At 50.9% G+C, this 26,669-nt stretch overlaps 8 protein-coding genes across 8 annotated transcripts; 5 read left to right on the top strand and 3 right to left on the bottom strand.

Annotated features, from left to right (window-relative positions):
* Window positions 1-308: 308 nt before the first annotated feature.
* On the bottom strand, window positions 309-2,617 carry COCVIDRAFT_26417 (hypothetical protein; the record flags this gene model as incomplete). The annotated part of the gene is made up of 4 exons (XM_014701334.1): window positions 309-2,251; window positions 2,307-2,433; window positions 2,491-2,525; window positions 2,608-2,617. 4 exons carry the CDS (start codon window positions 2,615-2,617, stop codon window positions 309-311), a joined length of 2,115 nt encoding a protein of 704 aa, XP_014556820.1.
* A 1,179-nt stretch (window positions 2,618-3,796) lies between these two features.
* COCVIDRAFT_37565 (hypothetical protein) lies at window positions 3,797-4,675 on the bottom strand (the record flags this gene model as incomplete). The annotated part of the gene is made up of 3 exons (XM_014701361.1): window positions 3,797-4,087; window positions 4,142-4,368; window positions 4,447-4,675. 3 exons carry the CDS (start codon window positions 4,673-4,675, stop codon window positions 3,797-3,799), a joined length of 747 nt encoding a protein of 248 aa, XP_014556847.1.
* Window positions 4,676-4,940: 265 nt separating this feature from the next.
* Window positions 4,941-7,096, top strand: COCVIDRAFT_37566 (hypothetical protein; the record flags this gene model as incomplete). The annotated part of the gene is made up of 4 exons (XM_014701362.1): window positions 4,941-5,255; window positions 5,327-6,601; window positions 6,768-6,834; window positions 6,942-7,096. 4 exons carry the CDS (start codon window positions 4,941-4,943, stop codon window positions 7,094-7,096), a joined length of 1,812 nt encoding a protein of 603 aa, XP_014556848.1.
* Window positions 7,097-11,109: 4,013 nt separating this feature from the next.
* Window positions 11,110-15,377, top strand: COCVIDRAFT_37567 (hypothetical protein; the record flags this gene model as incomplete). Its single annotated transcript, XM_014701363.1, has 2 exons — window positions 11,110-11,661; window positions 11,712-15,377. The coding sequence occupies 2 exons, from the start codon at window positions 11,110-11,112 to the stop codon at window positions 15,375-15,377; spliced, it is 4,218 nt and encodes a 1,405-aa protein (XP_014556849.1).
* Window positions 15,378-16,111: 734 nt separating this feature from the next.
* COCVIDRAFT_26421 (hypothetical protein) lies at window positions 16,112-17,044 on the top strand (the record flags this gene model as incomplete). Its single annotated transcript, XM_014701335.1, has 2 exons — window positions 16,112-16,367; window positions 16,464-17,044. 2 exons carry the CDS (start codon window positions 16,112-16,114, stop codon window positions 17,042-17,044), a joined length of 837 nt encoding a protein of 278 aa, XP_014556821.1.
* A 502-nt stretch (window positions 17,045-17,546) lies between these two features.
* COCVIDRAFT_26422 (hypothetical protein) lies at window positions 17,547-23,332 on the top strand (the record flags this gene model as incomplete). The annotated part of the gene is made up of 2 exons (XM_014701336.1): window positions 17,547-17,972; window positions 18,020-23,332. The coding sequence occupies 2 exons, from the start codon at window positions 17,547-17,549 to the stop codon at window positions 23,330-23,332; spliced, it is 5,739 nt and encodes a 1,912-aa protein (XP_014556822.1).
* A 559-nt stretch (window positions 23,333-23,891) lies between these two features.
* COCVIDRAFT_15783 (hypothetical protein) lies at window positions 23,892-25,010 on the bottom strand (the record flags this gene model as incomplete). Its single annotated transcript, XM_014701320.1, has 1 exon — window positions 23,892-25,010. One exon carries the CDS (start codon window positions 25,008-25,010, stop codon window positions 23,892-23,894), a length of 1,119 nt encoding a protein of 372 aa, XP_014556806.1.
* A 906-nt stretch (window positions 25,011-25,916) lies between these two features.
* COCVIDRAFT_26424 (hypothetical protein) lies at window positions 25,917-26,603 on the top strand (the record flags this gene model as incomplete). The annotated part of the gene is made up of 1 exon (XM_014701337.1): window positions 25,917-26,603. The coding sequence occupies one exon, from the start codon at window positions 25,917-25,919 to the stop codon at window positions 26,601-26,603; it is 687 nt and encodes a 228-aa protein (XP_014556823.1).
* Window positions 26,604-26,669: the final 66 nt, after the last annotated feature.

Consider the following 26,669-nt stretch of genomic DNA (forward strand, 5'->3'; position numbering starts at 1 on the left):
CACATTCAGTGTGAAAATGGAAAAGGAAAAGACAGCGAAAGAGAATGAACAGGTGGTTGGATAAGACAACAAAATACGCTTGCTTGTCAAAATAGTGAACCAACTACATGTATCTACTTCGTGTTTAAAAAAAACGCCGAAACCTTGCAACCCAGAGATGCAAAACACAAAAGACATTGCCCAGCCAGCCCAATCATGTAACCAACCGGATGAAAAGAAAAAGAACAAGAGAGGATAAAACAATATAAAATCCCCCACCCTCTTGCTATGTACAAGTAGTATGTATGTGTCTTCATGAAGCATTTCCTTTACTCGTCAAGTTTACTCATTGTACTCTTAGCCCTTTTAGGACTACTCGTTCGACTCTTGATTCTCTCACGACTGACGGTGCGGCTAAGTTCAAACGCACCTCCTGGCAGGCCAAGACCCAGACCCATGCCATCCCTCGCCAGTTCGCCAGTCGTGCTACCAAAGTAACTCGGCGCACTCACGGGTTCCGTCTTGATTTGTGGCGTAGCCCATCCGCTGGTCCGGCCTAGTTTGGATTCCTCGGAAGAATCAGAGAGTTCATTATCGCTCGAGTCAAGGTGAGTTTCTTCAAGCTCAAACTCATTGGCCAATTCACCGTCTTCCAAATCCACACGCTCGTACGGCTGTTGGTTCGCTGATGACGAACCGCCAAAACCAAAGAATTTGGCTGGAAAACTGCGGCCGCGGCGACGGTGTAAGGGGTCTTTGCCTTGTTTGCTCTTGAAAATCCTGCTTATCGACTGTTTGACCGCACTCCTCCGCTCTTTACCCAGAATCAAGCAAAAGATGACAACAATGATAAAAATCATGATAAAGAAGCCTGGTATCTGTTGAGGATGCTCGACAAAGAGGCGATGCCAGTTGCTCTCTGATTCGTACGCCTTGGGGGTACCACCTGGATACTGGAAGTCTGCAGGTATGCCGAGAGCGTTGGAACCAAAGCCCACAGCAAGTGCTTCCTCAGAAGGCGGTGGGATCTCACTAGAAGCGTAGAGGACCATTTTTCCAAGTGTCCAGCTGAGTTCTATGTCGTTGATCTTGTTGACTGCCTGGAAAGGGTCGGTGAACCCTTTTGCCTTGGCATTATCGAGTACGGCTTTGGTGGTATTTTGGCTGTCGTCTAGGCCCTCTATTCCGACCCTAGGCACGCCAATGCCGTCGTGTAGCATACTGATGATCCAAGATGCCTTGAAGCAGACTTCACGTGCTTTGTCTTGATCAACCTTTTTACCCCATTTCTCCTTCTTGATGCCTTTTTCAATACTCTTCCAGTCTTGACTGCAAAATTGGTTTACGCGCTCTTGATAGGTCGTCAGATCATAGGCCTTGTCCTTGTGTCCGTGCTCGAAGATTTCGTGGGTCGTGTGCCAGTATTCGGAAACACCTACAAAGTGATTGACCTTGAAATCGATAGCGGGTACATGTTGACCGTTAATCAGGCATGGCGAGTTTGTGCATTTGTTTTCCTTCTCCAACAACGGATAGGTTTGGCGCAAACATTCCGGGAATTTTCCGGTTCCTACGAGTTCTGCTGCCGCCTTTGATTTCGGTTCATCATCGTCATCATCGTCCGAGTCCGAGTCAATGAACTTGCCCTCGTGCGTGACCTCCAGCTTAAGGCCTGCGGGCAGGCAAGGGTCTGGGAGTTCCTTTTCAGTACTGGAGTCCAACAGTGCCTTTATATATCGTTCGCGCGCTTGATTAACACCAAAACCCAGCCATGTGGTAACAAAGACTTTGTGCTCCAGCGGCGTCCCATCCAATGTTCGTAGTCGTAAAAGGGTCAGGTCGTCAGCGTGCTTCTCGGCTTCGGTGGCATTTGGCGCGAAAGCGATCTGTGCAGATGCACCTCCCATATCTAGGAAACCATATGTGCTGTGGCCGTTGCCGTGTTGATGAAGTGTTGGCTGGTCAAAGCCACCCAGCAGGTAATTTGCTGCTATCCAACCATACAGGCCTTCGGTCTCTCCTGGTATAACCTGGATATGTACATCGCAATCGGGTAACTGGAACTGGGTCGTGCTTCGGGCAAATTGGCAAACTTGTTGGAGGATTTCTTTGCGCTGTGACTCGGGCAGAATGCGCATGCCCGCCGTGGCAAGTAAGAAGAGAGGGGTATTCGGGACTTGATCGACAGGTATGTGTTTGAGCGCATGGCTGAGGAGTTTTTCAAGATGATCTGGACCGACGCGGTGAGGGTTTTCGCCAAAGGTAGAGATGCCTAGGGGATGGCGGATGAGGTCAGTTTGCGCCCAGGCGGCTACAGGCCGACTTACCGGGATGAATCTTCTTAGTCCACTTCTTGTCCGTCTCTATGACGGGCAGACTGTGTAACTGAGCATCAGTGGCCTTGTCACGGGCTGCGTTGTGGTTCAGCCAGCGGTAGACGTGGACGCGCGTCCCCTTTGAACTTGTTAGCTACGGCGCTGCGACGACAGACCAAGTGTGCCGGCGACGTACAGAGGACCCAGCGTCCAGGACTACACCATATCTCCCTGTGCAGCATGGCGCGTTAGCTCTAAGGGTTCATAAAAAGGCGCGGGGCAAAAGAAAAGAGAGGGAGAGGAGAGTGCTTACACTTTCCCATGGGGAGTGCTGAGGCCGAGAGGCGGTTATTGAGCAAATCGCATGCGAAGCCAGCGAAGAGGATTGATTACAACGAGTACTTTGGAAATCGAGGAGAACGGCACAGCCGAGGGCGAAGCAAAAGAGGCGTGGGAGAAGCGAGCGACAGTACTGTAGAGTAAAGAGTTGTGGGAGAGCAAGATGGAGGGCGGATGAGGGAGCAAGTGAGTGACAGTGGACCCTGGCCAGCGCTGGTTCGAGAAGGCGCAGGTGCAGCGACGACGTTTTTGGTTGGACGGGCCAGCCATTCAGCGGCCGCCGCCGCCTCGGACGCCCCCCGCTACCCCTCGAGCGCATGACGCCATGTTTTGCTGGCCTTGGTACTACACATGCACATGTACATGCTACATGTGCATACTACATACATGTGTGGACGTGCATGTACACGCAGTAAGTAGGCTGTCGTTGGCAGGGCGACGACGGCACCATACCCCCTCTGCCCTCTGCCCTCTGCGTACTGGTCATGGCCACCAAACAGAAGGCAGCACCGTAGGTTGGGATACGAGGGCTGCCTACGGCTGACCTGTTGCAATGCTCATCTATCGCGGATATGCACAAGGCTTGTGTTATGCTTCACAGCATCAATGCATTGCCATACCCCGCGTTCCACAATCATTGCCCCCCTCCATGTATACACCCATGCAACACAAACACCCACAAGCACTAATCCACCATCATCCAGTGCAAATACGTGGTGGACAAAACATAGTCGCTTTTTGACAAAATAAAAATGAAATAAACAAAAAACTTCGATCCACTAACCGGCTTGATGACCCACACTGAACGGTGATTTGATGTGTAGTACCCGAAGCCAAAAAGAGAAATTGCTTGTGACCTCGAGGCGATTTGAACGCCTAACCTTCAGGAAGCTCCAGAGAAACTGGAATCTGACGCGCTACCATTGCGCCACGAAGCCAGTCTTGTGATTTGAAATATTAATCAAATCATGAATATATATAGTGTACAGTCCGTTGCCGCAAAGGTGAGCTCACATGCTGCGGGGTACCTATCCTTGTCGACCATTGAATCAAGAATCACCATCACAGGTACAAGGTAACGCAGCGGCGAGCCATACAGCGAATTCTGGGATACCTGATTACATTGTCTGCTCATGCCTATAATGGCCAATTGCAAATGCTACCTAGTCCTCAAGCAAGAATCGGAGAAATGCCTTGGCAATGACCAGTCCGTCGTGATGGTTGCCCACTCTCTCTAGCGCGTCCCTAGCTTGCTCTTCCTCAAAGATGCCCTGTTCAGCCCTCATTTGGACCAAGTAAGAGACAATGGGCTCGGTGAATTCCGGGTGACCTTGCAAAGAAATCAATTTGCCCTTTTTGTACATGCCTTGTACCAAGCAACGAGGTGATCCGCCAAGCTTCTCGACATCTGCAGGGTACTCGAATACCACATCTCTGTGCATCTGGTGGATTGCCTGCAAACATGATTAGAGAACCCGAGTCGTGAGATGACATGGTCGCAACTTTACAAGACTATCCTGTTGAAAAATCTCTTTGCCCTTCGCTGTGAGTTGAACTGGCAAGACTGAGATCTCCCACCCATCATCACTGCGCCCAACTTTGGCTCCTGCAGCTCTTCCGAGAATCTGATGGCCAAAGCAAACGCCAATCACCCGAACGCGGTCTTGCTTGAGTAACTTTTGAGTAAATTCGACCAACTTGAGGATCCATGGGTCATTGTCAAATGAGTTGTGCTCTGGTGGGATGTTGATTAGTCACAAGAATCCTTGTTTTTCTTTTGTTTTTGCACGATGATAGCAACACGAATACTCACTCGAGCCCGAGATCAGTACTGCATCTATCTTTTCCAGGTCAGGATACTCTTGCGCAGTGACGACGTCGAATGCGCTCAAGTCCAGGTCCTGCTTCGGAGATAAGCCCAAGTCCTCGGCTGCTGCTTCGAGCAACGTCGTAAAGATGCGATCATATCGTCCGTATTTTTCAACAAGGGCTGGTGGAGGCGTATCGCATTCGAGGATTGCTATGCGTAAGGGAGTCTTCATGTTTGCGAGGTTTGATGCTGAAGCCATGGGCGAGCCAGCAATCAGCCCTCTTTGATAGCGGAAAACGACGGCGATTTCGGGGCCTACTAGCGCTGACGATCATTAAACGCCTGCACCTGCGAAGCTGTCTCAACGCACGCCATTCCTTCTATTACTTGAATTCTTCGGTCCGAAATCTGTTTTGACCAAGGTCGTACAGCTGCTAGTAATATTCGTCTTGGTTTTGTTGTGAGTCTGCAGCGCCGCTAGGCTCCTTTTTTTTGCTATGCCTTTGCCTGCCTCGGAACGAACACCGCTTCTTCGCTCTGTGTCGCAATGCCAACAGAGTGCCACAGACATTGCTGGAGATGAAGTCACAGCTGCAGAAGTAGTGCAGCAAGGCCAAGGAGCCGCACCCCAGTTCCCGGCTGTGGAGAACGACCAAAGCAACTCGCATGGGCAGTCATTCGCGTCTGTAAGCCATTCTGCAACAGGGCAAGAGACAGAGGAGTTGGCCAAATTCGAACAAGATGGCAAGCTTCAAGGCGTCGGGCTCTGGAGATTTCGATGCGTGTTTGGAGGCATCTTGTTGGGGTACTTTGTATGTCCAAATGATTTTCTTCTACCATCTCTCCCCTATACGTAGTAGGTTTGCTAATTGCATCATGCCAGATTGCCATGTTTGATTCTACCCTCATGGCTTCAAGCCACCCAGTCATTACATCCTACTTTCATGCATCCAACTCTGCATCCTGGTTGTCGACTGCCTTTTTGCTTACCTCGACCTCGCTTCAGCCTTTGATGGGCCGATTTTCAGATACCTTTGGTCGTCGGCCTCTGTATTTAGCTGGCCTCGCTCTGCTTGCAGCTACGACGGCGTGGTGTGCTCTTGCACAGAGTATTGCAAGTTTTATTCTTGCGCGGGCCTTTTGTGGTATTGGTGCAGCTGGCGTGCTGTCAATGGGCAACATCATGACTAATGATCTTGTCAGCATAGAGGTGCGAGGTAAATACCAGGCATACATTAATCTCTTTTATGGAGGTGGATCTGCCTGTGGTGCTGCATTTGGTGGATTTTTGTGCGACAAGTTAGGTTGGCGGATGACTTTTGCTCTGCAGGTACCGGTCATTCTCATCCTCCTGATCAACGCCATTGTTATGACGCCGTCTAATCTTGGGCCCAATCTAGCAGAACGGTTTGGATTGGGCTTCCGAGACGCAATGAATGGCTTTGATATAGCAGGGTCGGTCTTGCTGACCATATCTGTTGCATTTCTGATCTTAGGTCTGAATCTTGGAGGCAACGTCTACGCATGGAAACACTGGTTTGTTATTACTTCACTTGTAGTAGCACTTGTTACCGGTGTCGTGCTCATCAGAGTCGAGTCGAGAGCTACGCGGCCAGTCATGCCGCTGCCCATGTTATTCAGCGAACCACGCGGCAATCTCGTCTTCAACAACTTTTTCGCTCAGATTGGCATGAACACAATCCTGTTCAACGCTCCATTGTATTTCCAGGCTGTCGAGCTCGAGAGTGCGTCCGTATCAGGCTTCCGTCTTGCCGGTCCTTCAGTTGCGCTAACTGTCTGTGGCGTGTCGGCTGGCTTCATTATGACTGCCACGGGTCGCATGAAGTGGCTTATTGTCGTTGGCTCACTATCAATGCTGCTGGGTGCTACATGTCTCTCTTTGATGTTCAATGTGCCAAAGTGGCTCGCCACTGTCTTCTTAGTCCCATCAAGCATTGGTCAAGGCTTGAGCTTTCCAGCAACAAGTCTCGCTGTTCTTGCGACAAGCACTCAGGAAGATCAGGCGGTCATGAGCAGCACACTCGTTCTGTGGCGTAGCCTGGGCATCGTCATGGGAGTGTCACTGAGCAGTCTCATCTTGCAGAACGCGTTGGCAACATATCTCGATAGACTGGTCACTGGGCATGATAAGGCCAAGGTACGTGGCATAGCCCTTGTTCTTTCTACTTACAACGAAAAGCGTCAAGGAGAGCATCTGGTTTTTGTGCTGCAGAACGTACACCACGAGCTGGATGAATGGAAAAGACGAAGATGAGACGGCGAATTCACACACGGAATGAACCTTTTCTAACAAGCCCACACAGATCATCCAACGTGTCCGCAGCTCAGTTCGCAGCATAGTTGACCTAGACGTCAAACATCAAAGCCAGGGTTCGTATACCAATAATCCCCTAGTACCTTGCAACGCGTCATCCACGTGGCCTCTCATTTATCGAATTGAGCGCCTTACAGCCCCAGTACTAACGCTTGTCTTACAGTCATTGAAGCCTATAGTCGTAGCCTGCGTCTAGTCTTCATCTCGGCGGTGGCCACGTTTGTCATTGTCAATGCATTAGTTTTTGCGATTAAATTACCGCACTTGAAAAAGAAGAAACAGCCTATCTCCGAGGATGGCGAAGAGAATGAGCGGTGATGTAATACAGTGTGATAAGATGGGATCGAGGATTGGGTTGTGCGGGTGTGCTGCACAAGCGGAGTGGGGGGCGGTGAGGCAGTGCAGGAAGGTAGAGCGGGACGGCGAGAACTTGAACATCTGGTTTGAGACGTTGCGGTGTACGCGCATGATCCATAGCGGGTGCGGACGGCAAACAGTCTGGAGTTTTAGAAAATGCATCAAAGCTGGTTCATAGTGGTTCAAGAGGACAAGGGATATGGGGTTGCATTACCTAATTCGAGATGTAGTGAGTGGACATGGCAACAATACTTCCATTTCAAGTAAGTATTACAATAGGCACTAGTGCTAGGGCAAATGGAAAGAGGCTGTTCTGTGGCAAGTGTACATATTGAACACTATTGAAAAATTGACGATCTAGTTCCAAAGGTGACGGATTACGGTCTTTGTCCTTGGGCATAGAGGTCTAGATACACAACAGCCGGTACGCCAGTCTTTTCAAGTAGCAACGGTTAGAAGCGGGTGCCGGAGACGTCCAACGATGATGAAAGCTGAAGGTAATCGACTGTGGGCAAAATGATGGTTCGGTGACGCTTGATAGGCTTGGGTAGTATTGGTCGAGGGGCGAGATGGCGGGCAGTGCAAAAGCCAGGCAATGGGGCTAACCGGGTTCAGCCTGGTGACCGAAAATGCAAGTCCTGGCGTGGTTCGGTACTGCTACGAGAACGACTCCTGAAAACATCAAGTGCGGGACGAGCGTCTTGGCCACGAGCGGATCTTGTTTCTGTCTTTGCCATGTGCTTGGCGGGCTGGGGTATGATGACGTTTTACGTCGTGTGGATAAAGTTTGCAAACATATGATTTGCGCATGGTGGCGAGATGCCGGCGAGGACTCAAGTTTCAAGCTCCGTGGTCACTTGAGAGGCAGAGATCTGCACAGAAATTATGGCAAGGATAGTGATACAGCGCGACTGTCGTAGAACAGCAGGTGATGTATATGCATACTACGATACAGATGTGTGTATGCTCGTTTGAGAGGCGTATGCAATCAAAACCAACTTGGCAAACGCGTTGCTTGGCTAAAAGAGTATATCTGGGCCTGCTAGTTGATGAGGGGAATGCATTTGCACGACTGCATACCTCTGTTGATGCTAGCTATTGCTTTGCATGTGATTGGATGCTGGGATATTCTCTAGCGGCTGTTCTTTTTGCAAATACTTCGAAAGGACATGTTGTAGCAGCCATTGTTGGGGAGGTTGACGTCATCGGCCATGCTGGTTGGGATGGCCGTTGACGGGTAATAAGCCGCCAGGCGCTTACTTGCAGGACATGTGTATCTGGGTAAGCCACGAAGATCTGGGGTCGAGATGCAGGTACAACGCTATCGCAGCGGTTGTGGTGTACGACTGAAAACTTTGTTGGCTCCAAACCATGTGTAAAGAATGAAGAATGGAGTGTGTCTGAGTCGACAGAGAAACATGAATGGCAGAAACGTCATTTGGGGGTCCACCTTGGCCCAGGCGTGTATACACTAAGAAGACTGGTTCCTTTTCAAGTCATGTATGTATACACTACACTTCTGTGTACATATTGTAGATAGTCGATAGGGTATCTCCTTTGGGCAGGTGGGGTAAGGATGGTGGCTGGATAACAAACGGTCTCTTTGGTGCGCGCGCATGCTGATTGGCTGAGCCATGACAACAGCGCTTAATAGGCGCCAGTCGACCGTTTCCCGGACCAGACCTGGTGCGTGTGGGCAAGAGCAAGACATGCTTCCACATGGGCCGGTGCCTTGGATATCTCGCTGAAATAGCGCACCATGTTAGACAAATACACAGCTTGCTGACTTCTTACCTCTATGCCTGAAACTAGCGATCGTGGTTGTTTGACATGTTGCTATTGCAGGCATTGGACTAGTTAGGCCGATGATGCCAAGAGCCGGGGCAGCCGGCATGTGAACTTGCAAAGCACGTAAAGATCTTGTGTTCAGCAAGCCTCGAGGGACGGGTGTAAGAAGCTTAGGTTTCGTAGTTGTATGCATGCATCATGGATGTACTCAAACGTCACTTGCGCTCGTCTTGGCTTTGCATCTCCCATGTATGTACTTGGATATGCACATGCGTACAATTGGCATGAGTGCGTAGGACTAGCCTGCTTGGTGACAGCCTGGGGGTTCGTGGCTTGTGCCAATGTTTGGCTGGTATCCGTATCGAGCGTGTACTACGCAAGTATGCAAACTGCAGTGCGAGTCATTGTTGCAGGTAGTGGACGCTACCACATCACGCGCAGATTGGGCATCTGGTGAGGGCGAGAGAAAGCAGGGCGGACCGATTGGAAGAGGCAAGGCGCACATCGAGGGCTGGAATACACTCAAGTACTACAGGTATGGAGAAGCGGAATCTGTGACGCTCGACTGCTAGGACGTCGACGCTGGCTCGACGGGCGGGAGATGGGCTGGCAGCAGCCAAGGACTTCGGCTCTTGGCTGCTCGGAGATTGGCCTCTCCCCTATGCACCCACACTCGCCTTTGATCTTCAGGAACGCGAGGGCTGCGGGCCAACAAAGCCGGGGGCACGAGTGGAGGCTATATTGTTGGCCAGGTGTGCGGCCAGGGCTGAGAAGGCGGCTAGGCGGCGGTTGCGGCTACTGTCGTGGAGAGATGAGCACTGAGGAGCAAAACGAATGCTTGTGGAGAGCGATGCAGGCGGAGGCATGGGCCAGGCGAAGAAAAAGGAGACGGCAAGATGACGCACTGACGGCGATGGGGCGATGGGGCGATGGGGGGGGGGACAGCGGCAGCGGCAGCGTGTTGTGAACATGGAGTAAATGGAGCATTTACAGCGGCAGTATATGCTAGTACGGATGCGTAGATGTAGTCACTCTATGATTGTGGTACAAAAGTCAGTAATAAGTAAAAGTATGTAGTATCCTGGGCTGGGCTGGACTGGGCTGGACTGTGCTGGGGTGGAAATGAGTCAGCAGCGTGTAGTATAGAGTACTTGGATATGTACTTTGTATATGTAAGTATGAATGCATGTACGGACACGCAGCCAGCACAGCAGCAGCAGCGGCATGCAAGTGCAAGCAAAAGGGATGGCGTTGGCCAGTGACGTGGTGTCGTTGGTTGCAGTCGTGTCGCTGTGTTGCCGTATGGCCATGGGGTGCTGGCCCGGCTGCAGAGACGGACTTGGCGGGAGTCTGTGCGCGTGCGAGCAAGACGACGCTAGATGGGGCTGTGTCTGTCTTGGTTGCATGCCAATCCTTGGGCGGTTGAGCTTCGACGAAAACACGCCTCAGGCAGTCCTTAATGCGCCTTGTTCTGCCGGGCCTGTTCTGCTCGCGAAGCAAGAAACACTTGCCTTTCCGCTCTTTTTTTCTGATCGTCCGTGGTCCTCGCCTGTCGTGCCTTGGTTGCCACCCACAACTCGCCCTTCACCACCTTCCTCCACTCCAGCATAGCCACAATCCACGCCCGAATGGACGCGCGCAGCCCCCGGTGACATAGCCCCCCTCCCGCCATCCACCAGCCAGCTTCGGTGAAGCCACTCACCGAATCAATCAATCAATCAAGCAATCAATCACTCACTCACTCCATCCTCCGCTAATCCATCGCCTCTACCCGCCATCTGGCCCCGTCCCGTAAGCACACCATCGCCCTGGCCGCGCACCACGCCTTCCACCACGGCCACCAGGTGCTAACAAAGCCGCTGGTACCAGATCCTAGTCGCTGGGCCTCACCCACTGGCTCTTGCCTCCACCCAGGACCATTCACGTTCTTTGGCTCTTTGTGCCTGTTTCTTTGCTCTCGTCTGCTCCACTCTTCAACCACCGCCTACTCTCGCCTCTGGCCACGCCCTTTATAGCCCGCATGTTCTTTCCGCATGCACTGTTCCTCATAATCTAGCAAGCTCACCGGAAATACACACCTGACATCCTTACGGCTTACACCCATCGCTTCCCTGCCTGCTTGCACAGCCTACCGCCTTGCACAGCGCCTTGCACTACTGCAGCCTTGCGCCGCCCAGCCTGTTGCCATGGCGAACGAACAGGCACACAGCGGTCCTTCAAGACCGCGGGCCCCAACCATCACCATCGACACGTCTGCCGCCAGCGACGCCAACATGAGCAATCCCGTGCCTCTGGCCGATATCCAGGACGGCAGCCACAGATTCCCACCAAATGCAACCTCCGAAAACCCATCGCCTACCCAGCGAACGTCATCCTCGCAGGAACTGCGTGGCGCCAATTCCTTTGAAAGCAGAGAGAGCAGGCCCACGAGCCCTCACAATGTTAGCTCGCCCGTCGCAACGTGGACCAGCAATGCTGGCCTACTCAATGTTCCAGGCGCTCGCTCAAGAGGCAACTCGATGGATTCGGCTACCGAGAATGGTGAATCCAACAGTTCAGGCACATATGTCGCCTCTTCGCAGGGCGATGCTTTCAAGGGAGAGCTAGCACCCACCGAAGTCTTGAACGACCAGGATGCCCTGAAACCAGATCCAGGCACAGAGGCAGACTTTGTAGTTGAAAACAACAAGTTTGCCTTCTCGCCCGGCCAGCTGGCCAAACTCTACAACCCCAAAAGCGTAAGTTGTTGTCTCTGAGCAACCTCCTCATTGTGCTAATCACTCCTCAGTTATCAGCCTTCCATGCTCTCGGAGGCCTTGACGGCTTGGAAAAGGGTCTTCGGACCGACCGAAAGGCCGGACTTAGCATCGACGAGCAGCACTTGGACGGTGTCGTCACTTTTGAAGAAGCAACGACACCAAGTACTACCGAGACTGCGCAAAAGTCATCACCGAATGCTGTTGCGCATACCGATAGCACACCCACTGGGTCCAAGGAGAATGCTTTCGCTGACCGAAAGCGCGTCTTTAGTGACAACAGACTTCCAGTCAGGAAACCTAAAAATATCTTTCAACTCGCGTGGATGGCCTACAACGACAAAGTTCTTATCTTGCTGACGTGCGCCGCTGTCATTTCACTTGCTCTCGGTCTATACCAAACTTTTGGTGTAGAGCACAAGCCAGGTGAGCCAGCCGTAGAGTGGATCGAAGGTGTTGCCATTATTGTTGCCATTGTCATTGTCGTCGTAGTTGGCGCCGCCAATGATTGGCAAAAAGAGCGTCAGTTCGTCAAACTTAACCGCAAGAAGGAAGACCGAACCATCAAGGTCATCCGCTCTGGAACCACTCGCGAAATCTCTGTCTACGACATCTTTGTCGGAGATGTTGTCAACCTGGAGCCTGGTGACATGATCCCCGTCGATGGTATCCTTATCCAAGGTCACGGAATCAAGTGTGACGAGTCTTCGGCCACTGGAGAATCTGACTTGCTCAAGAAGATGTCTGGCGACGAGGCCTACAAAGCCATTGAACGACACGACAACCTCAAGAAGGTCGATCCATTCATCCTCTCCGGTGCAAAGGTCTCTGAGGGCGTAGGTACCTTCATGGTCACGGCTACAGGTGTACACTCCAGCTACGGCAAGACCATGATGTCTCTTCGCGAAGACAGCGAAGTCACACCACTCCAAAACAAGCTCAACGTGCTCGCAACATACATCGCCAAACTCGGTGGAGCTGCGGCTTTGTTGCTTTTCGTTGTGTTATTCATTGAGTTCTTGGTCAGGCTCAAGGGCAGCGACGACACGCCGGCCGAGAAGGGTCAGAACTTCCTCAATATCCTCATCGTCGCCATTACGGTTATTGTCGTCGCTGTGCCCGAGGGTCTCCCGCTAGCTGTTACCCTTGCATTGGCTTTCGCCACGACGCGTATGCTCAAGGACAACAATCTGGTCCGCCTCCTCCGGTCTTGCGAGACTATGGGTAATGCCACTACCATTTGTTCCGACAAGACTGGTACGCTCACTCAGAACAAGATGACTGTTGTTGCTGGCTCCCTAGGAACTGCTCTCCGCTTTGGCGACTCCAAACTCAAAGCATCCTCAGTATCCCCAATTGACGATGGAGCCAAGGGCAAGGACGTATCTCAGTCTCCTGTTGAGAATCCCAACGATGTGTCTGCCACGGAGTTCGTCGAGACTCTGAACCGCGATGTCAAGGACCTTCTTTTGCAATCCATTGTCCAGAACACGACCGCTTTCGAAGGCGAGACTGGAGGTCCTGATCCTTTCATCGGCTCTAAAACTGAGACAGCCTTGCTCGGATTTGCACGTGACTACCTGGGACTGGGCAATGTTGCCCAGGAGCGCGCCAACGCCAACATCGTCCAGGTGATCCCCTTCGACTCTGCAATCAAGTGTTCTGGCGCCGTCGCTAAACTAAGCGATGGTCGCTACCGTATGTATGTCAAGGGTGCTTCCGAGATTCTGCTCGCAATGTGCGACAAGATCGTCACCGACGCCAACAAGGAACTTATCGAAGCTCCCATGACTGCCGACAACCGCGAAGCACTCGAGCACATCATCACAACTTACGCATCCCGCTCTTTACGAACTATCGGCCTCATTTACCGCGATTTCGAAAGCTGGCCGCCCGCCGAATCATCCAAGAATGAGGATGACCCGACCCAAGCTGTCTTCAAGGATATAGCCAAGAAAATGATCTTTCTAGCTATCGTCGGTATCCAGGATCCTCTGCGAGACAACGTTCGTGAGGCTGTAAAGGACTGTCAACATGCCGGTGTTTACGTTCGTATGGTCACCGGTGACAATGTTTTGACTGCCAAGGCAATTGCCGAAGATTGTGGAATCCTGGTCCCTGGCGGTGTTGTCATGGAGGGCCCTACTTTCCGTAAACTGTCAAAGCGTGACATGGATGCCGTCATTCCCAAGCTCTGTGTTCTTGCCCGGTCCAGCCCAGACGATAAACGCAAGCTTGTCAAGCGCCTCAAAGAGCTTGGTGAGACAGTAGCTGTCACTGGTGACGGAACCAACGATGCACCCGCGCTCAAGACTGCCGATGTCGGTTTCTCTATGGGAATCGCGGGCACTGAGGTTGCGAAAGAAGCTTCTGCCATCATTCTCATGGACGACAACTTTGCGTCCATCGTGAAGGCGCTGCTCTGGGGTCGTGCTGTCAATGACGCTGTCAAGAAGTTCTTGCAGTTTCAAATTACAGTCAACATCACGGCTGTACTTCTCACCTTCGTCTCCGCTGTTTCCAGTAGCGACCAGCAATCTGTGCTGACTGCTGTCCAACTGCTCTGGGTCAATCTCATCATGGATACCTTTGCCGCTCTGGCGCTCGCAACTGATCCTCCCACTCGCAGTCTTCTTGACCGCAAGCCTGACCCTAAATCCGCACCTTTGATCACGTTGCGCATGTGGAAAATGATCATCGGGCAGTCGATTTACCAGCTGGTTGTTACGTTTATTCTCTTCTTTGCCGGCGAATCTATGCTTAGTTACCATAGCCCGCGTGAGCAGCAGCAATTACCTGCTTTGGTGTTCAACACCTTTGTCTGGATGCAAATTTTCAACGCTCTCAACAACCGCCGCCTCGACAACCGCTTCAATGTATTTGAAGGCATTACCCACAACTGGTTCTTTATCATCATTTTGTGCATTATGATTGGAGGTCAGACCATGATTATATTTGTCGGTGGCGAAGCTTTCAAGGTTACGAGACTCAACGGCCCTCAATGGGGCTACTCAATAGTGTTGGGCTTCCTGTCTCTACCGGTCGGTGTCATTGTTCGCTTGATACCTGATGAGCTTATCAGGAAATGCATTCCCGACTTCTTCAGGCGCAAGCAAACTCCCGAGCTTGTCGTTTCAGATGACGACTACTACTGGAACCAAGGACTACTGGAGGTTCGCGATGAACTTGCCTTTCTCAGAAAAGTCCGCGGCGGCCGTCTCAGTGCTATCAAGTTCAAGGTGCAACATCCCAGGGAAATCTTTACCCGATCACGATCCAGTCACTCTCTACCCGGTACTCCCAATAATGGCGTCCAAACTGATGACGGCTCTCATGCCCCACCTTCTCCCAGTAGTCGTCGCCGCGCCAGGTCCCGTTCTAATTCCGCGTTTGGTCCGGCGACTGTCATGGCTGGTATCGTTGCAGGCAGCATTGGAGGCTGGTCACCGATTGACCGCGGCAGTGGTGACAACGACTCCATCAAATTCAGCCGCAATGCCACGAAGCAAGATCTCGAGGCTCAAGATGGTATCGAAGTTCACCCTGACACCAAGTCGACCGATCCCATCCTTGCTCCTGACGCGAGTGAGTACCGCGGTCCTCCCAGCCAAAACATAGAAACAACACCCGATTTCAACGTAGGGCCTTTCTCCAGTCACGCCGACGAACAATCCAAGCCAACTGGCCCTGGCACATAAGGCCTAATTCTTTCCTACGCCCTCAAAACCCCACACATACATACATATATACCTCGCACGAACCTCTCTGTAGCTTGGAGACTCGGGTGTAATAACTGTTTCATTCCAAGCAGCATATATTTCAAGCATTCATCGGCGTCATAGGTGTTTTCTTTTGGCCCTAGGGGCCCGGCAATGTCGTAAATACCCATATCCCTTTATTCATGTTATTTGGTCGTGCCTGCACCGACTGTTCTGTTATTCAAGGTCCTTTTGCTTTACCCGTCCATAGAAAACTTCTCGGTCCACCAGTTGTTTCTTTTTTCTTTCTTTCTCACAGCCGTTTAGCACTGGCACCAAACATCCGGTACTCCTGCAATGTGCCCCGAAACGACCCAAAAAAGTTCAAAACAATACATTTCATATTACAAAAGCTCTGCTTTAGTCTTACCACGTGATGATCTCATACGCATTGTTGATCGGAATCGAAATGGGCAGTGTTGAAGTTTATTCCTTACAAAGCATTCAGTCTATCGGCGCTTATTCGGAGGGTCAAGACGCACACGACGTCATCTTGGCAATTGCATCAGCACCGCATCCAGCAACGATCGATGTGCCGGCGTTGCCTACAAACGTTGACTGACTTCCATCGTCTGAAGTAATTCTTCCTGTGATATTCTGAATAAATTCTACATCCTCTTTCCTCATTTTCGCGATCCTTTCTAAGCGAATATTGTTTGGCAACTCCCACCATCATGACACACAACGTGCTCTTAATCGGCGGCCACGGCAAGGTTGCTCAGCTTCTCACACCCCTTCTATTAGCGAAGTCGTGGAATGTGACAAGCATGATTCGTACTGCTTCACAGCAACCCGCCATAGAGAAGTTAGGTCAGGGTCAGCCCGGCAAGCTAAGTGTGCTTGTCAGCAGCGTTGCAGATGTCCAGGATGAGAAGAAAGCAAAGACTATTTTGGATCAGGTGAAGCCTGACTGGGTTGTATGGAGTGCTGGTATGTTCATCTTTCCTTTCCTTTGGTCTCTCTGGCTAGGATTTCAACGAAATGGGGCCTTTGGAGGGTTATGGAGACACTCTGACCGCATAGCAGGTGCTGGAGGGAAAGGCGGCGCAGAAATGACTTTCGCAATCGACCGCGACGCAGCCATTGCCTTTACAAAAGCCAGCATTCACACACCTTCTGTCAAAAAGTTTCTCAATGTATCTTACCTTGCCTCCCGCCGCGGCCGCGCGCCCTGGTGGAACGACGAGGACTGGGATTCTGCACAAAAAGTCAATAACGAGATCCTACCGAACTATTACAAAGCCAAAGTTGCAGCTGATGAGGTTCTTACCGTCTTATCCAATGATCGTTTAGCAAAAGAAGAAAAGGAGGGCGTGCCAGCTAACGAGCGCTTCTGCGGTATCAGTTTGAGGCCTGGTACGTTGACCGAGGAGCCAGCTGGTAAGGTGAAAATGGGCAGGATTGGAGCTGGAGAAAAGGTCAGTCGTGCGACGGTTGCCGAGGTGATAGTTAGAGCCCTGGAAAAGGACGGTTTGAAGGGATGGCTTGATTTTGTCGATGGAACAGACGAGATTGATGGGGCACTGGAAAGGTTTGTCAAAGAGAAGCAGGACAGTGTTGAGGGTGAAGATTTAGAAGAGATGAAGGCAAAGGTTGAGAACGTTTAGGTATGCGAGAAGACTGTCATACACTGCTTGTGTTCGACAGGAACAGATGCGCTGCAGACCAAACGCCCGTTCCTTGTGAATCATGCCTAAAAACCGTTCTCTTCACGCCTGATATTCCCCTTTGATACAGCACCTGTCCTGTCAAATGTTTCAACCTGGAAGTATTTACTATGATACATCGCTCGTATTTTAGCATAGACAATTCATAAACAGGTTGTGCTCCAAGTAGAGTCAAGTCGCCGCTTCTGCACAGCGCGTTATCCGGGCTTACGTAAAGAGACTGTAGCGCCTTGGCGCTCTTTCACAGTATGTCGCAGGCCGCGACGCGACACGACCATCACACCATCACCTTTGGTTGCGATATCGCTCTTGAACCATTGGTCATTACTTATTATCCCAAATAATGGAAGGACGCACGTTCAGCATGTTTGGATAAGTAAAATGCAAACATTCGTGAGCCAGCGCATAGCTAGAGCCACCCTCCGCAACATCAATAAGAATCATGTCGAAGTCCGCATCACATCCGCAACAGGCCCGAGTGCAGAAAGTGTGTACCCTATGGACGCATGACGACAACTTCTCAAGAGATGAAATCGTGTTTAACAGCGAGAAATTTCCCGAGGTCCCTACCGGTGCTGGTTCCTTGCTTCAGATAGTAGCCATACAGGAAGACAACGCCATTCGCAATTTCCATGCAGGACCGAAGAGCGCACAGCATGATGGTGCACAACACAAACACGACACATCTTCTAGAGATGGCCACAATCATGGCTATCCGAGGAGACATCGTCGAGACTCGAACACGATAACCCTCGATGAGAATGGATCGACTATTCCCGGTGGCCGCGACGTCGACGCGGACAAAGCCTATGTGTTTGTCCCAAAACCTCTTTCTCCAGACTTGAAGTCAAAGTATCCAAACCTGCAGGTACGTGACATCTGATATTGGCACGAGGCACAACTGACTTAGCTAAGGTCTCTATATCCGAGCGCATTGCCAAGGTATTCGGATTCCGCAATAGAATGCAAGTTGTGGTGACCGAGGCTGATGAAGACCTACATGAAGCCCATCATGTAGAAATCGTGTTTCGTGATGAGTACCTCGCACGTGCAGATATGTGGCGCATGGCAATCTCCGAGCTCAGCAAACGTACCGTTTACCGGGGCCAGAGGCTACTGTTCATGGGGACCATCAAAGCTACTATCAAGCACATCTACATCAATGGCCAGTCTGTCCATTCTGGCTATTTTTCGCCCAAGTCCAAACCCATATTTCGCAGCGAGTCGGCACGCTACACCCTATTTATCCAGATGTCTCGGGAGATGTGGGACTTTGATACCGAAGGCGCCGGAGAGATCATGTTCAACAAAGTCGTCAGCGGCTTCCTCCCGGATCTTTTTAAAAGATGGTTGAGAATCAACGCACGACATCTTGTCACCATCATCCTCTTTACTCGAATGCAATACGACGGCGAATTAGTAGCTGATCATCTCGAGGGAGCGACAAGCGACACGCACTTTGATTCGCATTCGGGCACTTTCAGGGATTACTATCGGGTCGTTGTGAGCGATATGGCTAGTGGTGACTGGATCAACATCTTGTATCAGCTCAAGAAAGAGTTTAGAATGTTCCTTCGCGAAGTTTCTCTTGTGCGCAAACCTGTCAAGCAAGTCGCGAACAAAGATGATGCAGGTGTGGATGGTCCAATGTCTGAATTCGTCGTCGCTGGAAGACCATCATCTGCAAGTCAAGGCAATATTCTTGAAGCTATTAACCTAGCCGCAGCCCAGTTTTCCAAAGACTACATTGATCGCGACCTCGTTCGAACAGGTATCTCCGTTATAGTCGTTAGCCCTGGAACAGGTGTTTTCGAGGTGGACTACAACATGCTCAAATTGACTACAGATACACTTATTGGATCGGGCATCGGCATTGACTTGGTGTGCCTCTCACCAATGCCACTTCATTCCGTACCTCTTTTCAAGTATCAAACCCCCCGCTCGGTTTCCGACTTGAAGGCTGAGCAAGAGAAACATCGTGCACCTGTAGGAATATCGCGGACTGAAGAGGATCAAACTCCCCGCCAAAGTCAGCCTATCTTTGGTTCCGTTTCTCGCACCTCCACCATGCAGCACATGCCGATAGACAACCCCACAGAAGCTACAGACAACTGGAGATTCGCAATGCCATATTGGGTGGATATCTCTTTCTGGTCCGGCACTTCTGAAGAGATTTTGGAGCTTACAAAACCTCGAAAAGCCGACAAAATCGTGAAGAAGTCTCGAAAAAAAGGTCGCATCTTCTCCCTCAGATGCCGTCTTTTCGAACTCCAAATGATGGGTGTTATGGAGAACGAAATGGGAGACGTTGCTATTCCGTACTTGGAAGAGGACCCAATGTACCCACACCATCTGCGTGAATCGTTCGACCGAGACGAGGATGACCAGACAACAGTCACTGTAGTCAAACGCTCGACTACGGGAGCAGGCTCTTACTCTTCAAGAGGGGACAAAGAGTATGGGAATGACCAATTAGACGAAGGTAGAACTGCATACAAGAACTGGATGGAAGCATATGACAATGGCGTGTTCTCTCCAATCATGGAAAGACACCCTGTATCAGAGTATCAAGCACATCAAAGAAGGCTGAGCGACCAGCTATCCAGTGGCTCACCTAAACTATCCAGGAGTTTTCAACTTTCTTCTTCATTCCGCAGTGTCGGCCCGTCGATTCCTAAAACCGCCCGTCCACCGCCTGAAAACAACTTCCCGCAACTTATGCGCGAGAAGACAAAAGAGGTTGAGAGTCATTCTCCACGTGGTACTGTCTATCGCATGTCTGATCACAAAGTCGAAGGCATGCCACGTGCTGACATCCTGCAACGGCAAAAGAACTTGGCAAGAGGCAGTGTCAGTATGGGGCGTCCAGTATCCCACAAAAGAGGAGATTCTGAGGACTCTCAAAGCCATCGTCCTTCCATGCAGGCCACCTCAAAGCATTCTCCTACACCCAGCCGAGGAGTGTCTCCTTCAAGGCGAGCCGGTCTCCCTCCTCTCACTGGCGCGGCAACGACCACTTCAACCAAGGCCGAGATAAAAAGTAGACCTTCCAACTGGTTTCTAAGACAGATGAGCTTCGGTGGAAAAGCAGCGCCAGCCAAACCGACCCTCGGAGACGCTACTATTGATATCAGCCAAGGTAAGGTTAAACCTGCCATGCTGACCGTTGAGAATAACCAAAAGGGGGTCATTGCCGAAAGGTTGGCTAGCACACGCCATACTTCTACAGAGAAAGCTTCACAGCCTATTGCCATCAAACCCGCATCTCGCGCTGGCCCTGTGTCAGCTGAGTCGCTCGCTTCTGACCGGGCTAGCCGTTCTATTGAGACTGTCAGAGGTATGCGATTCAACAAACCATCTATTCCTTCCCAATCTAGCTCGGCCGTTCGAGATCCCGGGTCCACGTTTCTTCTTGCGGGTGCTCGCGGGACGGGGGAGCATGTTGGACCGAAACCAGATCTGTCTTCTAGCGGAGGTGCGAGAGATGTTCCACGAACCCTGTCCCCGACAAGTGCCATCTCGCCCTGGGCAGTCTTGGTCAATCCTTGTAATCCGAAGAAGAATAACATCAACTCCAAAAATCAATATCGGCGCTGGCATCACGTCTTCCCCAGAACGCTACGAACCGGTACCGTGAAATGGAGGTCGTTGTGCTCGCCCGCCGCTGTCCCTTTGACTCATGAGTGGTTCCCTACTATCGAGCAAGTCGCATCGGAATACAATGAGAGTCCATACAAGATTACACAAAACGAAGATGACGATATACTGGAGGCTCCAAAGAGCAGGGAGTCTCTAATCAAGGAGCTCATCGCTTTTCGTCTTTCTCACGGATTTCAGATTGTTGTGGGCTCTTCTGTTGCAGAGTTTTCAGGGCGACAAGAGAAAACCCTCGCTAGCATCCTAGCACCTGAATACATGTCCAACGATGGAGACACCGTTTTTATGAGCGTGGGAAATAGCATCCATCAACTAGTTTGTGTGGCAGGTGGAGAGGTAGAGGTAAGACGCTATAACCGAAAGCCCACGACAGCTTTGGAGTCCTCCGCCGGCGTCGATAAGCCTTTTCCGTATCGACCCTACATCCGTACGGCTTTTGAAGACACCTATGACCCCAGAGACGTAATCCTACGGCCACCGCGAAGGGAATACAATTGGAATATCATCGATACATTCTTAGCTGGCTATCATGATGAGTTTTCCGAAATCCTACGCTTTTGGAGAGCGCGCTTCGTCTTAATTCCTGTTGAGATACCGGCAGTGCATAGGCGGCCACTCCCAATGCTTACTGAAGACTCCGAGGAGGAGATACGTTTAGAGGGGATCCGAAAGCTCACGCAGTTGTGGCAAAAATTTCGTTTCATATCTCCAGAGGAGCGTTATTCCCAGCCCTCTTATGCTTCGAAACAAAAAGACCCAAATCCCCTTGCAATTGAATACCACACTCGCGATCCCTCGGCGGTTGTAGCGGCAGGACTAGGCAATTCTTTACTCGAAGATACAGACAGCGAGTTTCAGACCTCTGTCTTCCCAGACTCTGAGAAGTACCATACATCGAATATTGATATCAAAAAGCTCGCAGAAGATTTGCAAGGTGAGAAAGGCATTCAGATGCTTGATCGCCGATGGCACTTGAAGTTGCACTACAATTGCTTCTTGGGCTTTGACTTAACCAACTGGCTCCTCTCGAATTTCAAGGACATTGAAACTAGAGATGAAGCTGTCGATTTCGGAAACGAACTCATGCACAAGGGCCTGATTCAGCATGTGCAGCGAAGACATCCATTCCGTGACGGCAACTTCTTCTTCCAGATTGCGGCAGAATATCGGGCTCCTCGAGTCGAGTCGCGAACCGGATGGTTCGGCATGCGAAAGACAGACAAGTCAGTTCCTTCTACGCCACTGTCAGAGGCGCCGCGGACATCGCCTTTGATCTCGAAGAGCATCAAATCACGACCTAGCACAGGGGATTCATCATCTACAAACTCTGACTCTCCCCAAGAAGGCGAGAAAACCCCAACACGTGCTGAGCCTCCCAAGAGGAAAGTCATTCTGTCCCGCGTTATGCGCTACGACGTGGATCCTAGGAAGCGTTCATACCGCCCTGAGATTATCTCATTACACTATGATCGTTTGCATAACCCTGACAATTGCTACCACATCCGCATCGATTGGATGAATGTAACGGCAAAGCTTATAGAAGACGCCATTGTTACCTGGGCTACAAGCGTAGAAAAGTACGGCCTAAAACTTGTCGAAGTCCCTATTGCCGAGGTAGCAAACATTGTTGACCATCACCCCTTCCGGTCTCCATATCTGGTCAAGCTCGCACTCCAGCCTCCTAAATCCCAGCCGGAGAATATGTGGGACTCGACTAGCTTCTCTCCTCAATACTCTAGGACAGACAAATTTGTGTATCATAAAGCTCTGTTACGGAGGTTAAACTTTGTTCTTGACATGGAAGCTGCGAGCGCATTTCCACCAGACGTGGAAGTAACGTATTCCTGGGGTACCCCAGACTACAAGTACACGCAATTCATTCATCGCAGTGGAGGACTACTCGCTCAGATCACCGACGAAGGAAACTTCTTGCTGCTAGCGAATCGCCTGGCACACAATCGTGCCAAAGACAACAGTAGGATTCGCCATGTCGATCCTTATGAGCACAAAAAAGCGACAATGGACGGTAGCCAGAGCAGTCGCATACCTTCCACACCTGCAGCAGAGCGTGGCAATCCCCATCGTAGTCCCTTTTCGAGTCCCTTGGCTCGACCAGTCCAGGATGCTAGCCTCTTACACACCGCACTCACCAGCCACGAACAGAGATCGTCTACAGCCACCACGCCGCACCTCGCAGCTACCACTTCGCTGACCCCCGAACAAGTCAAGGACGAAGTAGAAGCATTCTGCTCCAACATCTCTCTCCTCTCTTCCTTCTACGCCGAAGGACTCCGCCACGCTCCTTCGCCTTCACCACGAATCTTACCCGTAGGCGAGGACAAGATACCAAGTCTAGGATTACCCCCAGCGATTAGCATTAGAGATGCAAGCCCGGCGGCTGGAGGGTGGACGTTGAGTAGTACGTTTGGAGGGCCTAGTGGCATTGCCGGGAGAAGACAGGGTAGCGAGGGAAGTATGTTCAACCTGGGGAGGCGTGGTAGTGCTTTTGAAGGCATGGAAGGCGGGCCGCGAAGGGAGAATAGCCAGGGAAGTGTTGGTAGTGGTATATAGACATATGAAAAGGCAGAGGGGGTGTCTTGATGGGATCGCAATTCCTTTACATTTTCTTCTCACGAGTGCAATGGGGAAGGCGACGTCAAGGATTGTTTGGCGTAAAAAAAAAGGTACTGCACCCGATCCTCACTCGTTTCTAACTTGATAACGTCGTTTATGGCTCGCTTGGGTATTTTAGAGGATCTCCAAGACCTGTTTTTCCATACTTCTTGCGACTAGTGTCAGGCTTTTAGATCATTCAATAGTCGGCATCTTCTATCGTTTTTTTTTCCTGCTGCTTGGCGGTTGTCATAGGTAGAGACTGGTTGTTTTTTGTACATGTAGGCTACGATTTCTACGAATCTTGACTTCTGATTTTTCCCTCTTTTTCTAGCCAGAAATCATGTAAACAAAAATGGTTGATTTTATTCCATTGGAAAAACGATAGATTCGACATTAACAAAAATGATTGCGAGCGTGTGTTAAATACTATCATAGTTAAGGAGACGGTACTGAGCATCATATATCGTAAGTCTGATCATGTATATATATATATATAAAGTCACTTGAGTTCCTATCAAGGCATGGGATATCCCTTCGCAAACAACTCTCTAATCTGCACCTCGCCCCAGCCCAACGTCAGGGCCAACTGCAGCAAAACCCTCGACTTCTGGGGGTTATAAAACCCACTGGAGATAGTAAAATCGGGATCTCCATTCGGCGGGGGAACCATACCATCTGGACTTCTATGACTAGCAACAATGGGGATGCCAGTAGCATTGTACAGGGCCTCTGCATTTGTATTTGCAGCGCTCGACATACCTCCGGCACCGACACCGGCATACACGATACCCTTTGCGCCGGCGTCGTAGCAGGCGGGGAAAAGCGCGGGCAGCATGTCCTGGTGGGCGTACAAGATGGGTACGGGAACCAGGTCGGTGACGTTTGAGACGTTGAAGACGACGCGGCCGACGGGCTCGGAGGGATGGAAGAAGAAGTAAGGGACTTGGTTGATGAAGACGCCGAGTTGGCCTGCTTCGGTCGAGTAAAAGGTATCGAGGGAGTTTGCGTTCATTTTGGTGGTGTAAAAGGCGGATCCGATGCGGTCGTTGAGGACAATCATGGTGCCGCGGTTGCGTCCGGCGGGCGAGCCGGCGAGCTTGACGGCTTGGTAGAGGTTCAGTGGGCCGTCGGCGCTGAGGGCTGTGGCGGGTCTCATGGCGCCGACGACGATGACGGGCTTGGTCGAGTTGACGGTGCTCTCGAGGAAGAAGGCAGTTTCCTCGAGCGTGTCGGTGCCGTGCGTGACGACGACGCCGGAAATGTCGTCTTTTGCGAGCTCTTCATTGATCATGTGCGCAAGGTACAAGCTGATTGTTTCGTTGATGTCTCCAGACGGTACGTTGGAGGCCTGGTATCCGGCAATGTTGGAGATGTTGAGCAGTTCCGGCACCGCATCGACTAGTTGTTGGACTCCAAGGCCAATTGAGTAGCCGGTTGTTTGTGTGTTTGTGCTGCCTTGCGAGGCGATTGTGCCTCCGGTTGCGAATATTGTGACATTTGGAAGAGATGCATTGATTGGTGTCTGGATGTCCTGGCGTACGAATAGCCTGTGTAGCTGTGATCGAGTGAGATCGACAGGCGATGCAATAGCCAAAGACGCAAGCAATGGAACGAGTTGCGCAAAGGCCTTCATCTTTTCCAATCAAGTAGAAGCTATGATTACGATCCCTGGGTACTCCAACTCAGCTTTGTCAAGGCGACTTATATACTCGTACACATTATCGTTGCAACAGATCCATTTGTCACCTCCGTCGTCGGCCAACCCACGACATGCCTATCTGGACGACATGCTTATCTTAAGCTATGTTAAGCTAAGAGGAATAGTTTCGTTATCATATCCCGTCAATATTTCCCCATCGAGTGCTGACAGGTAATACTACGAGTCGTCATTATGTATAAAGGGCTTGGCTCTGCGAATTGACCGGACTAGTAGTCCTGGTGCCGTTGTGCTTATCAGTACGTAGGATCTGAGTACTACCACCATGATCCGTTTTCTCTGGTCGCTCGAATATCTCAAGGAAAAAACGCCAAGCATAGATATGCAGAGCCTGCAAACTGGTTCCCCGGAGCGGTTTAGTCATTGATGTTACTCCATAGCTGCAGCCTCGTTTTCCATGCGTCGGGTTATGCTCTGCTGTGCTGTAGTAGTGACAAGTGTGGAACCGGTAAAATGCCGGCATCGGTCCCGCGCCGAAGAAATGCCTGAACCGCTCGACCATGGAGCTCGATGCGATCGCTGATCGGCATACCAAATAGAGCCCATGGAATTGTGTGTATAATGGAGCTCTACAGAGACAGTAGACCATTGTCTACCAGGCATATCGATTAAACTCATCTGCCACCATGTTGCGAAAGATTGCTTGCCATAACCACCCCCGCTTATCCACGCTTTGCCATAACAGGAATTTAATGACAACAGGGCGCACCAAGTATTGTATAACAAAGATTTTGTGTGTAGGCAAGCCCTCAAGACGAGTCTTTTGTATACCACAGTTTTTTTTTTCACAGCCAAAGTCCCTTTCAATCATCATCACAAAGCATGTGCCCACCTTCAGACCTTGCCAGTGCCGCCGTTCGAGACGCTGGCGGTGCATCCGACCACTATCCCTTTGAGGCTTCCCTGGATACACCGATATCGAAAGCTGCATATACACATGCTGCAAGCATTCTGCATCCATCCATCCTCAATCACAGCATCAGGGTGTTCAAGTACGCAGACGAAATAGCCAAACACACTAGCTCAAAGTACTTCACGGATCCGCACCAGCGTGACCTACTGTTCACCGCATGTCTCCTCCATGACATTGGCACGACGCAAGAATACAATGGCTCACAGCGATTCGAAGTCGAAGGTGCGGATGCAGCAGTCAAGCACCTCTCGGATTTCAGTGTTAGCAAAGAGGATGCGCACTGTGTATGGACCGCCATTGCATGTCACACATCTCCGGGCATTGCAGAACGGATCGGCGAGCTCTCGAGAATCGTGCGCATAGCTGTAGTCACGGACTTTCGAAGGGATGTTATAGAATGGAGCACGCTCGAATCAATGAGAGAGAGGCTGGAAGCTCAGCACGAGCGAGTAGGGATCGAGAAGGTGCTTGGAGATGCAGTCGTTGAGCAGGCAAAGATGAACCCTAGAAAGGCGCCCAAGGTTTCATGGCCTCACGCAATGTATGCGGCGTGGCTTGCTGAGCCAGGTTGGGACGGTGTGAACAAAGCGTTTTGAAGAGACTTGGTAGGTCGGCTGGGATAGTGTCGTGTGTATGGATGGGTATGTCGTATGTTCATAGCA

The sequence above is a fragment of the Bipolaris victoriae genome (genome assembly GCF_000527765.1).
Source record: "Bipolaris victoriae FI3 unplaced genomic scaffold scaffold_40, whole genome shotgun sequence".
NCBI lineage: Eukaryota > Fungi > Ascomycota > Dothideomycetes > Pleosporales > Pleosporaceae > Bipolaris > Bipolaris victoriae.